The sequence below is a fragment of the Oppia nitens genome, unplaced genomic scaffold, assembly GCF_028296485.1.
Source record: "Oppia nitens isolate AA-2021 unplaced genomic scaffold, nextdenovo-longstitch-racon4-pilon3 scaffold5_pilon_pilon_pilon, whole genome shotgun sequence".
Taxonomy (NCBI): Eukaryota; Metazoa; Arthropoda; class Arachnida; order Sarcoptiformes; family Oppiidae; genus Oppia; species Oppia nitens.
Genome location: NW_026533243.1, coordinates 4,033,582 through 4,051,455, shown reverse-complemented (window position 1 = coordinate 4,051,455; position 17,874 = coordinate 4,033,582). Strand labels below are relative to the sequence as shown.

Here is a 17,874-nt window from a genome sequence, read left to right as displayed (position 1 = left end):
AATTAGTCTATTAGCAAATCACTAATATATTTAAAATAAAACAAACAAAGCATTGAATTAAAACAATTATAATATAAAATTATCTTTATCATTACAATCATTATGATACTATGAAATATTTATAAAACAATTATTTTAATAATATACATTTTCCATAGTTATCATAATACTGTATTAAATAACGCAATGGATATTAGATAATATAATACTACATTTGAATTGCTCAAAATAAATATTGTAATTAAATTTATAAATATAAAAACTTCATAAAAATAGAAGTCTTACTTTAATATTATTTTTTATGCATTCATTCAATCAATCATTCTTATAAATTAATCATTTAAATAATATAATTTTTTAAATTATTGACTTAAAATATGATAATAAAATTAACAAATTATAACTATTGGCATTAATGGTGCGTATTATAAAAATTAGACATTAACTACATATAATAATTGTAGTATATATGCAAATTAAACTAAATCCTAATATATAATATAAAACATTAGTATAATTAAATCAAAATTAATGTTTAAATATTTTATTCTTTAAAAAAAACTTAAGAATAAAAATACCGACAAATATAAGATATAACGCTATAAACAAAAAATTGCACCAAAAATATATTACAATAAATTATTGATTACTATTATCGTAATTAAATAAGATATAAATTAGACGGAAGTGTCAGTTGAAATGGAGACAAAAGAGGCACCAATTGAGAGACGCTTTTTAATTAATATTTTATTTTACAAAAAAATATTATGTCAATAAAATCTATAATTTTTGTTATCTGTTCAGGTATTGTAATACACACTTAGCTAAAAATCACAATTCATTGGTTCCAGTCACTGAAGACACGGATGGATAGTATGCCATCACAACAGCAATCAATAACATAATGAGTGGAATGATGGCACATGCAGTCGCCTATTAATAATAAAAAATAATATTTAATTCATTAATACATGACTATATAAATGACTTTTATTTAAACTTTATAATTAAATTAAAATTACAAGTTTTAATAAATAATAAAAATATAAAAACTTACAATTTTATTCTGATATGATATATTGTCAATCTCTTGGTTGGCATTAATAAGATCTTCATTTAAGGCTTTGTTATTATTAGTATATTCTTCACATTCTTGTTTCAATTCTTCTAATTCTTTATTGGCTAAAGTGAGCTATTGGTAGACAGAAATAAGTTATAAACATTCAATCATCAAATTGTTTAACAATATAATCATACCTTTGAATCAATTGTTTGTAATTGTTGTTTGGCATCATTGTATTGTTCCTTCCAATAGTTATCTCCCCTATTCTCCAGTTCCCCATTAATTTCCTGTAATAATAAAAACGATTTCTGCAAATACTCGTAATCGTCTCTAAGCTTCTGGTGGTCGGTTCGAGAAGAATAAAGTTGTGTATCAATTGTTTGTAATTTTGTTTTTAACGTTTGGCATTCATTCTGTAGTTTTTCATTTTCTTTAACAGTTTTGTCATCAATGGTACTACTTGTGGACAAATTATTCCGCGACGTCCGCAACTCTTCATTACAAGAATAGACTTTTCTGCGCAATAGTTCTGCTTCTGTTTGACTATTTTTGGCAATCAATTGTTGTTCACATAATTGCTTTTTACAAATTTCATAATTATTGGCATATCTTTGCTGAACTTTGCGCTCTTCTTCAAGTAAAACCCTTAAACTACTCAATTCATCGTCTTTAAGACCTAACAACCTCTCGCTATCACTCATTTTAATCATCAATTGCTTATATTCTTGAATACTTTGTTTGCTTTTTTCTTGTAAGTCGTTGATTTGATTTTTCAATGTCTGTATGAATGCATTTCTTTCATCAATTTCTTTGAGAGTCTTCTCTATTTTTTCTTGTGTCTCATCCGACTCTATTGACAATTGCTTCGTTAGTGACCTTAAGTTCTCTAATTCAGTGACAGTTCTCGACAATTCTTCATCTGTTGATTTCTTTGATGCTCGAGTTTCGGCTAATAATTCTAATAATAATCGCAATTAAAAATATTATTACAATATCATAGACTTATATCTTAAGACAAAACAAACAAATCGCACGTTAAAGTGATGACTAAATAAATCATTACTAAACCTTTAAGTATGATTAGTGCACATGCAGTTTGACGTAACTTATAATCATAGATACGATTCCACTCTATTGTTAGTTAGTTGTTATTCATATAAAAACATGCATTAAAATGATCGACAAAATCAATGACAAAACAAATATTAATACATACAATACAAACATAAAACAAACAAACAATCAAAAATAATATTAGATATAAAAATGAAATTAGTATCTAATTTAATATTATAATAAAAAACCTTTTAGTAAATCAATTTCCGATTTCAATGGTTGACTAGACGTTTGCTGTGATGCTGTTCCCAATACCTGGTCATCCAGTGTTTTCATGTCTTTCTCTTCACTTTTGACACAATAATCAATTTCCTCATTAATTAATGTCTCATTTATAGTAATATCATTTGTACTGTTAATCTCTCCATTAACCATTAAATTATTTATATAATTTTGATCCGTCACCGGTAGATCCATAGCTGTAGTTGACTGTTTCAAAGTAACAGTACTATCGCTAAGTTTGTCACAAATCATTTCTCTACTTCCGCTTAGATGTTTGGCTTTTAATCCATTAAGTTCTGCATTCAATTCAACACATTTGGTATTGCTTTGCATTAATTGTTTTTTCACTTTTTGCAATTCTTCACTTAACATTTCATTACCATTAATGGCATTGTTATTATCATTAGTTCTATCAATTGTTTCGTTGCAGACATTATTATTGACACAAATGCCATCATTGGCCACATTTTGCGTTTGTTTAATTACATCCAATTGCAACTTAAGTTTCTCTAATTCAAGATTTGCAGAATCACTTACGGCTCTCAACTCTTTTATAATTTCATTATTTTCTGTTTCTTTAGTTTTCAATTTTGCAACCAAATCCTCTAAGTCTTCTCTTTCTTTGTTAGTCACCTCTAATAATGATATTTTCTGGTCTTCAGTAGTCTTTAATCGATTGACATAAGATTCAATTTCTTTGGTCAACTCATCGTTACAATTTGCCAACCGATTAATCTCTTTAGCGCTGACGGTCACTACCCCTTGAAGTCGATTGCATTCTTCTTCATGACTACGAATCGACACTTCATATTCATGCAGTCGCGTCAAAATAATTAATTTCTCTTCCAATGTCTTCTGAATAGCCTCTTTGGCTGCAGACTCGTACTTGTCTTTATCGTCAATTAATTTAAGCATTTCTTCGCGTAATACCTGAACTGATGAGCTATCGGTGCTATCAGTACTCTCTTTATTTGATTGATTGCTCATCTGAGATGAATTAAGACATATTTCAAGTTTGTTTTGCAGTGTTTCTATACGACTAAGTAGACGGTCCTCTTCAACAAGTGATTTCCAGGCCGTGTTGGCCGACTCGTGAGCACTTGAGACTACCCTTTCTAATGTCTCTAATTTATTTTCAAGTATTTGCTCTCTATGTAGAGCTTCGGTAAGATATTGAGACAATTCATGTAATTGTTGTGAACTGATGTGAACAGTGCTATAGTTTGAGTTTGTCGTATAGTTCTGGTGTTGTTCTTGACATTTGGCTTCAGTGCCGTCGTTGTGATACAACTTAAGAGTCGCTATTATGCATCCATGGGTTACTTTACGTTGATTTTCCATCACATCGACACCAAACTGCACGATATCACCCGAAAACACCTCCCGAGGCTGCGACTCTTCATTAGCAGGACTGAGTCTAAAGTTATTGACAAACGTGCCGTTTGAGGATCGGGTGTCCTTCAGGTAAAACTATTTGATACATATATTTAGTGATTAATGTAAGTAAAAGTGTTATAAATATCTTTAACTAAATTATTGATAATCATATGAAACCTTATGATTGTCGACCCAAAGGGAGGCGTGATTTCGGGACAACACTTTGCAGTCAAATACGAAGTTGTCATTTGACGGCTTACTTCTGGCCACAGCTCTGCCCACTTTGACGGGTGTCGAGCCCTCCAGATATACCTTTCTTTCAGTAAATGGATGTGAGTTCTTGCGGCAGATGAGTAACACCTGAGCTGACGATGCATTTGTCGATTGACCCGTTTGTCCCGCATTGAGGCCGTCAGTAATGGCGGCCATCATATTGTCCTCAATGTTAGTGCCGTTGATGTGTTGTTCGGGTGCCGACCGATCGGCGGGTGAGTCTTCGTTGCCATTGATTAACATATGAAAGACTTGATCGATGTCTCACTCAATACTCGTCTCAATCAATGTCTTCAAAACCAATGCATTCAACACTTCAATACATTTATCTATTCATCAATGCATTCATACAAACATCAAATGGTAAACAAAACATTACAAACATTCATATATGACATTACACTTCAAGTCATTCAATGTTATGCAATACATGTACTGTATATTAAATACACTAAATATACAGTAGGTATGAGTTATGAGTTACTCCTAATCACAGATCCGAAGCATTTGAATGTTGATAATAACAATATTGTTAGGCAACTATCTTATCGCTTTAGATAATGAGACCATTAAAAAAATAATAAATAAATTAATTAAATTTTCATAAATTAAATTAATATTCATTTTTTTATTTATAATTGATAAAAAATACTTGAGTATTTAAATATTTTTTATTTAATTTTTATTTAATAATATAATTTAATATAAAGTTTGTGGGCTTATTTCGGCTTATAAGCTATTATTCAATATATTGTTTTATTTGATTTCAACTTTAACTCATTAATTCATAATTATTCAATTGTATCGGATCTATGCTCCTAATGATTAATACATCAATTTGTCTATTAATATGATATTAACATTTAATTTATACCTTTAATAATGTACTGCAATGTTAACGGCTGTTAAATATATGTGTTTAGACTAAAGTAATAACAAAATAATAATTACAGTATTATATTGAAAATTAAATTTATTATAAATTATATTATAATTCTAATTATTAATATAAATTTATTTCTATTTGTATTTTATAATATTGTTGTCTATATTGAAATGGGAAAAATAAGAGTGTACTGTAATAATAGTTAATTTATCTTATTTTTACATTACATGAATGATTAAAGTATAGTTAATTTAAATTAATATTTAAACATTATAACCTTACATTTACAATAACTATTACAATGTTAAGTATTAGTGATAATTTGTAATCAATTAATTTTACTTAAATCATTGATACTATATGTTCATAGATTATCAAAAGTTGTTTATTGGTGTGTTACCTTGATCAATTAATATTATTAAATTAATAACCATTACTTTGTTACATATAAATAAAATAATAGCTAATAAAAATTAATATATTAATAATAATACTTTATTTATAGTTTATAAAAATGTAATTAATAATAATTAGTTGCAACCAATTTAAAATAAATAAAATATAAACTTTGTTTTTTAATACAAGACAATTTATTAACATATTATTAATTATATAATGAATTTACATATTATTTAATATTATTACACTCTTTTATTTGAATTATTACAATGATATTTACAATATTTGATTTTTAGACAATGTTTTTTGTTATTTTGATTTAAATAAATTATTTATATTTTATATAAATTAACAAGTTAAATAATGTAATGAATATGTGCAAAGTGTTTTAACTGCATAATAGTTTCATCTTAAATAAATATAATGTATATACAAAACATTATTTTAAATTGTTATAATTATAATAATTATTTTTAATTAATATACTGTATATATTAAGAAATTATATGTTTGCGAGTTTTTATGTTTAAAACACATTTAATTAACTCTACAAACATCTAGTGATTTTAAAACATATGTGCATATATTTTATATATCTATATATAATATATATGAAATATATGATATTGTATATAAATATTAATTTTATTATTTAATTATAGTGTTTAAAGTAAACTTGATTTGTTATTTTAATATAACCAATAAAAACAATTTAATAACAAATGGATAAAAATAAATTTCATTTATAAATGTTCTGTATTTTAAAGGATTTAATAGTATTGAAAATTTACAAAAAATTGTATTACATTATAATGACAACGATATTTAATAATAATTATTATTAGAATAATATTTAATAAATATATATTTGTGTAATTTAAGAATTATATAAAAGTTAAGTATAATAATGTTAATAATTATAATAATAATAATTATAATAATAACAATAAATTTTCACTTAATAAAATTAACACAGATAACAAATTGTATATAATATCCAGGTTCCAGGTTGCATACACTGAGGGAGCTGTGAGGCAACTGAGAGGGCACCTCCCATACTCCTTGGGCATTTCGGCTATTAATAACATATAATTAGCTTATAACATTGGTCAAAAAGTTTTATTTTTAGTATAATGTCCTTAATTGTTGTTAATTACATCAATTGTCTATAACATTCATTTATCTTCAAATTGTTAAATAATTTTTGTGCACATTTTGCTAATAAACCTTTTCATATATTGATTTTGTTATAAGTAATTATCTCATAAACTTTTAAGAGATAACAATTTGTTTCAAAATTTATTTAAATAAGATTTATTGATTTTATGTTAGAGTTTCGAAATTTTAACAATTGCTAATTCAGGTCCAGTCCCACCCACCGGAGCTGCCGATGAGGTGCCGGCTGTTTGCGAATATAGTGTTTCAGTACTGTCAGGTATGTTAACAATAGCTACAGTTCCAGACAGCGAACCCGGGTTTGAACTATTGAAGGGATTGGTAGACATTGGATTGTTTAAAGTGGAACGTCTGTGCAATGGACCGACACTTATTTGGTCGACGACAACACCGCGGCTCCTATTTTTGGCACCAGAATAGAGATCGGCTTTTGTCGACTCAATCGGCAAATCATTTAATTCTTCTTCTTCTTCTTCCTGTTCCGTCTGTTCGTTGTGTTTCTACAGTTAAAGTAATATATTTATATTAATCAATCATTTATTAATGTATTAAATAAATGTTATACACATTTAATCACTTTTAATAAATTAAATTAAAATAGATTTTAATTTTATATCCATTTATTGTCATTAGTAATAATTATCACTAATTAATTAATTACTAAAATAACTATTAATAATAAAATTTACATTTTTTAAACACTAAATTCTAGACAAAAGATGGAGACATTAATTCAATATTGAATTTTGTATTAAAAATAATTATATTTAAAAATCTAAATGTAAAGCATTGTTGATATGAAATATTCCTATAAAATATATTCTATAATAATGTATAAATATAACCAAAAGTATGAGTGACAGGTTAAACATAAATTTTACAAACTATTATTTTAATAATAAATATAATGTTAATTGATTAATTTAAAACACTTTTAATATCATGAAATTGAAATATAGTCATATACAATAAATTAATAGTGCAGTTTGCTTTTTTAAGTTATTTAAAAATTTTATTAAAATAAAGTCAATTATTATATAATATAATTATAATATATAAATTAAAAAGCTAATAAAACATTTAATATGCAACTTATTAAATTCTATTATTAATAAAGGATAAATGCAATAAAATATTAAAATTTATATATGATATTTTAAGCATGTCATATAATTATTGAAATTATATAAATGATTATTGAAAATATTAAGTGATGTTACCGGTGCTCAAACGGGTCGCTATTTAATATAGCGGCTAATGTATTACATTGAAGTATAATTGTTATATAATTTATATTATTGTAAAGGTTAGCACTGTTGCAGTTTAAGTATAAGAGTTATGAAAAACTATATTAATTTGTTGAATGTTTGGCTGACTTTTACTCTGACTTATAGTAAATACCATTTCAAGGAATATCACATCTTATGCGAGAATTCTATCGCAAAGCGATTCCCAAAAGAATCTCTACTATTATTATAGAGCAATGAAATCACTTTTACCACTATTATGATAGCACTCAATAAATCAATTGAGTACAACACCAGTAGATATACTAATTAACTCATAAACCATATACATATCACAAATATATCCTAAATTTATCATTTTATCGGTATTATATGCAGAAAGACTATTACTATAATATACAGTACTATTTTATAATACAATATAAAATTCAGTTTCATATAATATAAACATTCTTATATATAATTAATACTAGATATTCTAAATATATATTTTCTTATAAATATAAATGTATTTAAGAAAATTATATTAAAATTTTTATAATTAAAAAATAATTTATGTTTTAACAATATAAGAATGATTTTTGGTATTTTGTATAATTTAAAAAAAATTATATACTGTATTAATTAAAATCTAAAATAAGGAAACAAATGTATTAATATAAGAAGGAATGTCAGATAAGTAAAAGAAAGAAAAAAAAGAAAGAGAGAGAAAGTTATTGATTTATTTTTGGACAAAATTCTGTACGTTTACTACTAACATGTCTGCAAAATAAATAATTCAAATCAATATAGAAATTAATAGTAACTTCTCTTATTTGTGAAAGGTCATAAATTAATCTATGATATTTATAATTATAAATAATAATTATTTATTTCTTTGATGTATTTTATTAATTAAGTAAAAAAACATAAAAATGTATTAAAAAAATTTTTAATTAATTATTATGACATAGATTAAAAATTGTTACTTATTTAATAAAATTTCACTTATTTATCTATTAAAAGTCTAATATAGGACTTAAGTCAACATTTGAAGATATTCTAATTTATCAATAGATTTGAATAGATTTTATGTAAATTTGCTAAAAATCTCATAAATATAATATTTGAAATATGTCTTACAGTATTCTCTTATATTTATAAAATGTTTTACCAAAATAAACAAAACAATTCAAAATATTTTAAGGAATCAATAAGTGTTGATCTCCTTTAATTTGTTTTGATTTTATTGTCAAAATAGCTTATGGCAATGCTTAGAAATTAGATTAAAATTTTTATTATATCATTTATTATAATTAATTATGAAATAATAATAAATGAAATTAATATCAATAAAATATAAATAATTTTAACTAATTTTAGCAAACTATTGATTCGACAGATTTAAAGATTTATTGAGATTAAAGATGTCTACAATTAAACATAAGAATAATTTGTTGTAATTAAAAATGATGAGAAATAATTAGAAAATTTTGTTCATTAATTCTTTAAGAATTAATATTTAAGCGAAAACTATTAAAACATGTAATTAAACAAATGATATAAAAATTCAAATCAAGCATACAGTATACTATACTGTATATTATGGGTCATTAAGAAATGTTTGCCATTATTTTAAATTATGTGCAAATTAATATAGTAATAAATAGTGCAATATTTGAATATATTATATTTTTATAATTCTTATAAATTTGTCAATATATCAAATTATATAATATCAGTACAGAATAATTTCAAATTATTAAACATTTAAAAATTTAATGTAAATATTAATACAATCTAAAACATATAAAAAATAATAAAAAAATTAATTAAGTAAACTTTGCATAACATTTACACAAATCAAATTTAATTATATTCATTCTTAATTTATTTTTATAATTAGTAAAATGCAAAAGTAATATATAATATACATACGATAGATAATATATATATTTTATATGTATATACAGTAAATCATAAGAACAACATTTAATGATAATATAAATTAAAAATATAAATTCTCGTAATTTTAACATAAATTCCTAATTAGTGATTATTTATAAAGTATTCAAGATAATAGATTTTAATATTTTATTTTATCAAAAGTTTATTTAATATATATTAATATAATTAATAATAAAAATATTGAAGGCATACCTCATAATTTCTTTTGCCTCCACAACAGGAACTTAATATATTTCTAGCTGTTCTTCCCGGTGCTATGGCTATGGATGCTACCGGTGATAGCGGTGGTGTCGATGACAATCGATTTGGTTGACCATTATATGGCACCTCAAGCTCCACAAACTCCCTATCCTATTGTTTTTATATAATTAATAGTTTAGTTTAACAATGATTACAATATAATTCATTTATTATTACATAAGGATTAATATATAATTAATCAAAATAGAAAATACAAATATAAATGTACAGTAGTTTCTAACATAAACCTAATCGCTATTTATCATTAAACATATACTTTTCATGTCATTATGCTTTTATATTTACTCCCATATCAATAACCAAATGACATACTAATGATTATCAATTTTTGAGTCTAATGTCAAGTGAAATAACATTTTCCTTATATATGTCTCGCATTCAGTAGTAAAGCGTTTGCAACAATGAATCAAATGAAAGTATTGTATAAAATGTTTCAAACGATACAATATTATAGTTATTGTGACATAAGTCAACACAAAATAAGGTTGACCTCCCTTTTCATTGAAAACCTATATTTAATAGTTGTATCATTTGATTTGAAAACATTGCAAAGCAATCATTTGGTAATACAACTAAAATCTATTGAACTATTCAATACAATGTCAACATTTAAATAATTAATATGTTTATGTTACACATAATTATATATAGATTTAATAATAAATTATATTTCATATAATATAAATATAATTGACTTACAGTTGTTTTTTCTAGACATTGAAGCAGATGGTGATGTTGTAACTCAAATATATCTTCAGGTGAGTCGTCGGTGTCGAGTCCGGCCTCTTGAGCGGCGAGTCGGGCTTCGGTCGCCTTCTTTTTACTAACAAATGCCGCACCACTCGTAGCTTTGGCGATACGAATCCGAGCCATACGTGCTTTCTATAAATTTATTTAATATTTCAATTTAATCAATAATTATTATAATTTTTATTTAATTTATAAAATTTTAACTTATTTTAAACTATAAAATTAAAAAAGATATATTTTAAACATTATAGTTACTAAAAATAAATTTTGTAATATATACAGTAATAAATATAATTTTTAATATAAAGATATATAGTCTACATTTTATTTTATTTGTTTAATAATATAATTAAATTATTGTAGAATACGCATAAATATTAATTAAATTAGTATACTAATTAATAAATATAAATGTAACATTATCAATATTTATAATACATTAATAATATTTTAATTATAAATTAAAATTTACATTTAGTTTAAGGTATCTTTTAGAATAAACAACTACTGTATATAAAAATAATAAATAATGTAAAGTAATTAAAATATTTGTTATGTAACTACTGTATATGTAAAAAAGCAAATGATAAATTTATAAAAATTGTATATTTTTTATAATAAAAATAATGTTACATATTAATACCTGTATAATTCAAAATTTTACTTTAAAATTAAATACAAATCTCATATATATATATATATATATATAATTTATATTAATTTATATAATTATTATTGTAATTCAAATTATTATTATATGGGTTAAGTATTTTATTGATAAATTTTCAAATTATAAATAAAAAATAAAACTCATCATATTAACAAAATTGTAACTTTATCATTATTAGAGCATTTCAATAAAAATCCAATAAACAAAATTTTATTTTAGAATTTTTCTTGAAATATTCTTTTAAATCTTTTGTTGTTAACTAACAACTTATATGAGGAAAAATTTTATATTAAATAAGTAATATAAAAATTAGCTATTATTATAGTTAATTTAATAACTTTTATTTAGGCTCAACAGTCTTTATATGTATTGTTTTTATCTGTTTAAAATATAATATTATATATTATATATAATATACTGTGTATATACAGTTTAAATAATCATATTACTGTTATATTATAGGTGAAATATAAAGTTGCTATAATATCAGATAAACGAAAATTTTTACATTTTGTAAATTGTGATATTTCAATATTATATACTGTATAAAAAAAATAAAAGTTATAGTGTTTGCGACTAAATCCTAATATAATTTTTATTAAAATATTGTAAAGACAAAAAACAATGAAGTTTTAATATTAACAAATTAAATATTTTAATATTATTTAATTTATTCATCAAAATTTAAAAATATAGTTTATATAATTTATGCTATTTAATAAATTAAAAATTAATAATTTCTATATGTAAAGCAAAAATATTAAATAAAATAACTTTGTATTGAATATGCATATGATTTAGATTGAGTGTCAAAAAAATAAAATATAAATATTTGAATGTAAAATATAAGAATGCAATGAATTCTAGTTTATTATTTTATTGATCAAAACTCATAATTTTAAAACAAAAAATTATTAGTCATATAAAAATTTAATATCATTTAGATGTTATGATTTAGTGGTATATCATATTACTTGTTCTTTACTATATTGTGTATGTTTAAAAATATTTATAAATATAATTTTTAAAATTACAATATACTTTATAATAATTTATTATATAAAGTTATATCCAACATTGATTATATATACTGTATACAAGTTATATAAGTGAACATAAAAAAATATTTTTAGTGACATTTTTGCGGACATATTAAACACAAAAAACCTAAACTTATCTTAAAATTATTATAAATTGAATCAATAGACAACTATAACATCTTATTTATTATAAAAAAAATCCAATATTTTGAACTTACATTATAACAAATTGTGTTATATTGTTGTGGAAACACTTTTTGAGTGATTGAGCATCATTTGAATTTTTTTTTAATATAAGTATATAGATTTATATACACAATTATGGCATAATTTAAACCTAAACTTAAATTTAAATTCAGCACATTTTTGAGTGTACTTTATTACATAAAATTTATTTATAAAAGATATTCAGAATATAAAAGTTTATACAATATTACTTTTTAAAAAGTGAAGTAATAATCTAAAATGTTTTTTGAAACAATATTAAATTTAAACAATTCTATAATTATTATTTAATTTACATCTAGATATAGTTTATAATATAATATAATTTTATAATATAAAGTTTATATGATTATAATAGAGCCAGACATTAATATCGTAATACAGCTTAATAACAATTTAATATTTTAACAAAATTAAAGTTAACTTATAATATAATTTTTTAATTAATATATATATATATATATATATAAATACAGTAATAATCTTTATTTATATTATCTTAATATAACTTAATTTTAATAAATAAGTGTTATTTATAGTCGATTTTATTTTAACATTACAATAATAATAAATGAAATAAATTTTAATAAAATAGTAAATAAAATAACAAACCTTTTGTGCTTTTCTTTTGTCGGCTCTTTGGTTTTGATGATAAATGCGTGAAAAGTTTGATACAATGACTGGGACAGGGAGTGCAATGACCAGTACACCACTTAGTGAGCAAACACCACCAACTATTTTACCAGTTATAGTGGCGGGTACCATATCACCATAACTGATATTAAATATACAATTGTTTAATTATATTATACATTTTCATTTAAATAATTATATATGTAAACAAATTTTATTGTAAAATTTTCAAAAAAAATAATATAATTTTATATAATATTTATACTGTATTTATTAAAAATTGCCAAATATATATGTTAAAATTGATTTTGTTTTTTATATATAACCAGAAATATAAATTGATATGTTTTCAATTAATATAAGATTAGTAGTATTTTGTACAACAACTCCAAAAGCATTCATATGTTTAGACATCAATAGAAATTGAAATAAAGTTATTGTAATTTCTGAGATACTATCAGTCGGTAAATCTCATAAAAAAAGAAATTTTAACTTATAAATCATTTCGATTGACTTTTAGATAATTTAAACAATTATTGTAAAAATGAGAGTTTTGTAGAATAAATGTCATTATAATCATCAAAAATTAGAAATTAAATTTATATAAATTAGTTCAAAAATTGTTAATAATCACTAAGCTTTTTATTTAAAAATTTTTAATGTATAGAAATCCTTAAAAGATAACCACTGTTTGTCAATTAGTAAAATAAATTTTGAATATTACTTAGAGAAATACTTGAATTTTAAAATATAATGAAATGAAATTTCTATTAATATATATATATAATATTGATTCATATATGTAATAGCAATTGTGATAATAATGTAAATCTTAATTAGAAAATAACATTAGAAAAAATCCTATTAATAACAAAATATTTTCTATAAATGGCACTAAAGAGAGAAGAGATTAATTAAATGCTAAAAATAGCTCACAAAACCAAATGACCTAAAAATTAGCTCACATTTCACATCAAACTATATATATATCTTCGTTTCGTTTCTTACTCACTCTTAAATACACATTCAATCACTTATATATATATACTGTAAAAATCATAAGCAATATATTTATCATATATATTCCGGTATATATATTTGAATATATTTTAATAATAAATATATAGTTTAATAGTAGCAATGGATTTACTAAAATAAAAGAAACCTTAAAATAGAAGCTATTTTTGTATAAACTACATAAAAATGCATAAAATATTTAAGTGTTTATAATTTAGATTTTGTACAAATGTAAGCATCAAATCAAAAGATATAGAAAGACATGTATTATATAAACATTTTGAACATTTGGTAAAAAATTCTTGTCTCGAAGTGACTTATGTTTGGTCGAGAATAACATAAAAAGTACTGCAATTTGCCAAATGTAGGGCAACTGCTATATGTGTTATATGTTATGCGCTCACTGTATGAGGCAATTGCTTTTCAGGTCGACGTTACTATAAATAGATACTATGAAAACACAATACTGTTGATCATCAATATAAAAGATGCGAGAATCACTTGAACACAAAAAAAATAGATAGATAGATAGATAGATAGATAGATAGATAGATAGATAGATAGATAGATAGATAGATAGATAGATAGATAGATAGATAGATAGATAGATAGATAGATAGATAGATAGATAGATAGATAGATAGATAGATAGATAGATAGATAGATAGATAGATAGATAGATAGATAGATAGATAGATAGATAGATAGATAGATAGATAGATAGATAGATAGATAGATAGATAGATAGATAGATAGATAGATAGATAGATAGATAGATAGATAGATAGATAGATAGATAGATAGATAGATAGATAGATAGATAGATAGATAGATAGATAGATAGATAGATAGATAGATAGATAGATAGATAGATAGATAGATAGATAGATAGATAGATAGATAGATAGATAGATAGATAGATAGATAGATAGATAGATAGATAGATAGATAGATAGATAGATAGATAGATAGATAGAGCTATTATTGACATCAAAGTGAAAGCCTCTATAGTTACAAAGTCATGCATACTGTACTGTATAATAGTTTGACACTATATAATAGTTAGAATAAAAAGTATAGTATTTGCAGGTAAACTACATTTACTTAAGAATCAGTAGTCAATATAAAATGACAAAAGATTTGCTCAAAATAACTATAAATATTTTTTCTAAAACTAATACTTATTTCGACAAATATACAGTATATATACCGATATAATACTCTTTAATAGATTCATATGACTGACTTAAAAATCTACAGTTTTTTCATATTATATTATATTAGATGTATTTTAAAATATATAAATAATGTTTAATTTATATAATTATATAATGTATTAATACAAGTATTGACAAAGATTATAAGTTTGGTAGATGAACTTTTATTAATTAATTAATTAAAATTATATTATAATTAAATTTAATATTAATAGAAAACAAATAAATATTTAAATAAAATTATTCAAAACTATAAATAAGGTTATTTTGTATTAAATTTAAATGAATACTATTTAATGTATATATATATATACTTGTATACATTAAAGTACTAGTATATATATGTGTGTATGTGTGAGTGATAGAAATATTTGTTAATGCAATAATTGTAAAATACTAAATTATGCATAATTAATGTATAATAACAAATTGTCAAATTGCTAAAAAAGAAGTAATATATACAAAAAAACTATAAAAATAGATCATAAATTCAATTCAAATACTATTTAATTTATACGCAAATATAAAGTGTCATCAAAACAATAATATGTTAAATATAAAGACAAAATGCAATAAAATGAAATTATCTGTAAGTCATAATAATACTTATAATACTTATAATACTTGCAAACTTTTGTGTAATATTTATATAATATTGAGAATCAATAGTAATAGAGTGCTCTCATAATAATAGGCAACTTATTTAAGCACTGAATAGATAGAGAATAATATTCAGTATAAAGAATACAAAGGATATTAAGTTTTTGTCTAAATAGAGAAAAGTATGATATGTTATGATATTTTAGGCGATAAGTCATTTAGGTTATCGATATTTATAATGTATATCAAATATATATTATATTTGCTTTATACTACTGTATACAGTATATATATATATATATGTGTGTGTGTGTGTGTATGTGTGTGTAAAGCTATATATTTATAAAGTATAAAAATACAGTATACAATGTCTATAATATTGCAATATTGAATAAATGTGAATCACATGGATTGATGGCCTAATTTGTTGGTACAAACTACTGATCAATTGCTTTGAACCAAATAGTCGATGACTATGACATTCAATAGCCTCGAGTCTTAATAGACAAAAAAATATTTGAATCCTATCCTATGTGTGCTATCATAGCATTTAACACCAATTCTTCCCAAAGCGCGCACCAGTAGTTTGGGCTCTAGAGTTGTGATAGTTATAGTTGAAAGAAAATTGCAATCAATACAAGTAGTTGTGAAGTCTATTCTCTACAAAACATAATATTAAGACATTTTTTGTGTCATAAATACGTCACTCTTATTACAGGAGATGTGGGATATGACTACCCGTTTCATCTTATTTTTTAATGACAGCTAAACTTTTATAAAAAGATTTCTACCGATATATATATATGTTATATAATGTTATCGTTATCTTAAAAACGTCTCTTTTAGATATAAAATAGATATTTATTTAGAAAATGTCTGAATCTATAAAACAATATCTTTATCCTGCATTTGACAGTTTCTTGCAATAAAAAGTTTATTAAATTATTCCTTAAATGTATGTAATTAACAGCTAATGTTAATTATTTAAATTTAATTATACTTAGTTTATTTAAATTTAATATAATATCTATAAATAATTTAAATTAATAAAATAAATAATATTAAAACATAAACAAAATTGTGTAAATATCTTATAAAATTTTAATAAATATCTTATAAATTTGTATTAAATTGCTATAATTAAGTTAAGCAATAATATAAAATGGTTACATTTGAAACACTACTTATAGTAAATGTTACTATTAATAAGCGTCCATTTAATAGCAAATAAATCAAATGTGACTTTTGGCTATTAATTCAATAAAAGTTTCCAACAATTCATTGCTAATGCAATAAATGATTCAATAATTTAGTCAAACATTCAAATTAAAAAATAGTATAAATACATTAAATGCATATACGTTTGAATAAAATCTCACATTGGTGTATATAAATAATTTTATTACGTTTTATATTACATATTAATAAAATAATATAATTAATAAATCACATAATAAACTAAATATCTAATAATAATATTAAAAATTTTATATATAATTATTGTAAACACAAAAATATAAATTTGATAATGTATGTAATGCTATATGTTTTAACATTTTTGTAAATATATATATATGAATACTTACATTAATTATAAATGTATGTATAAATGTATTTAAACGACTATTATTCCATTTTTATTTTTAATTATTTATGTGAATAATTTTTACTATTAAACTAAATTATAAAACTAAATAATACCAAAATATTATTTTAGATATAAATTAGCAAAGAAAAAATTTCTAGAAAGTTTCT

General features: G+C 22.3%; 2 protein-coding genes across 2 annotated transcripts in view; both read right to left on the bottom strand.

Annotated features, from left to right (window-relative positions):
- Positions 1-771: 771 nt before the first annotated feature.
- On the bottom strand, positions 772-4,521 carry LOC128961291 (sarcolemmal membrane-associated protein-like). Its single transcript, XM_054307509.1, has 5 exons — positions 3,956-4,521; positions 2,368-3,871; positions 1,258-2,021; positions 1,058-1,192; positions 772-933 (listed from the first exon to the last, which is right to left on the bottom strand). Exons 1-5 carry the CDS (start codon positions 4,292-4,294, stop codon positions 832-834), a joined length of 2,844 nt encoding a protein of 947 aa, XP_054163484.1. The 5' UTR covers positions 4,295-4,521; the 3' UTR covers positions 772-831.
- Positions 4,522-6,593: 2,072 nt separating this feature from the next.
- Positions 6,594-17,874, bottom strand: part of LOC128961521 (potassium voltage-gated channel protein Shal-like) — a 53,700-nt gene continuing 42,419 nt past the window's right edge. The window contains exons 2-6 of the mRNA XM_054307768.1: positions 13,265-13,427; positions 10,667-10,849; positions 9,899-10,057; positions 6,716-7,012; positions 6,594-6,605 (exon numbers count right to left, since the gene is read on the bottom strand). Of these exons, the coding sequence (XP_054163743.1) occupies positions 6,594-6,605; positions 6,716-7,012; positions 9,899-10,057; positions 10,667-10,849; positions 13,265-13,427 (814 nt within the window). The remainder of the gene's footprint in view (positions 6,606-6,715; positions 7,013-9,898; positions 10,058-10,666; positions 10,850-13,264; positions 13,428-17,874) is intronic.

What these genes read in the sequence shown, in the direction of transcription:
- LOC128961291 (XM_054307509.1), bottom strand. Translation starts at nt 4,294, where the DNA reads ATGTTAATCAATGGCAACGAAGACTCACCCGCCGATCGGTCGGCACCC. An exon ending in TTTGGGTCGACAATCATAAG is followed by an intron (nt 3,872 to 3,955) that starts GTTTCATATGAT and finishes TGTATCAAATAG; the next exon opens with TTTTACCTGAAGGACACCCG. An exon ending in GGAAATTGATTTACTAAAAG is followed by an intron (nt 2,022 to 2,367) that starts GTTTTTTATTAT and finishes GATTATTATTAG; the next exon opens with AATTATTAGCCGAAACTCGA.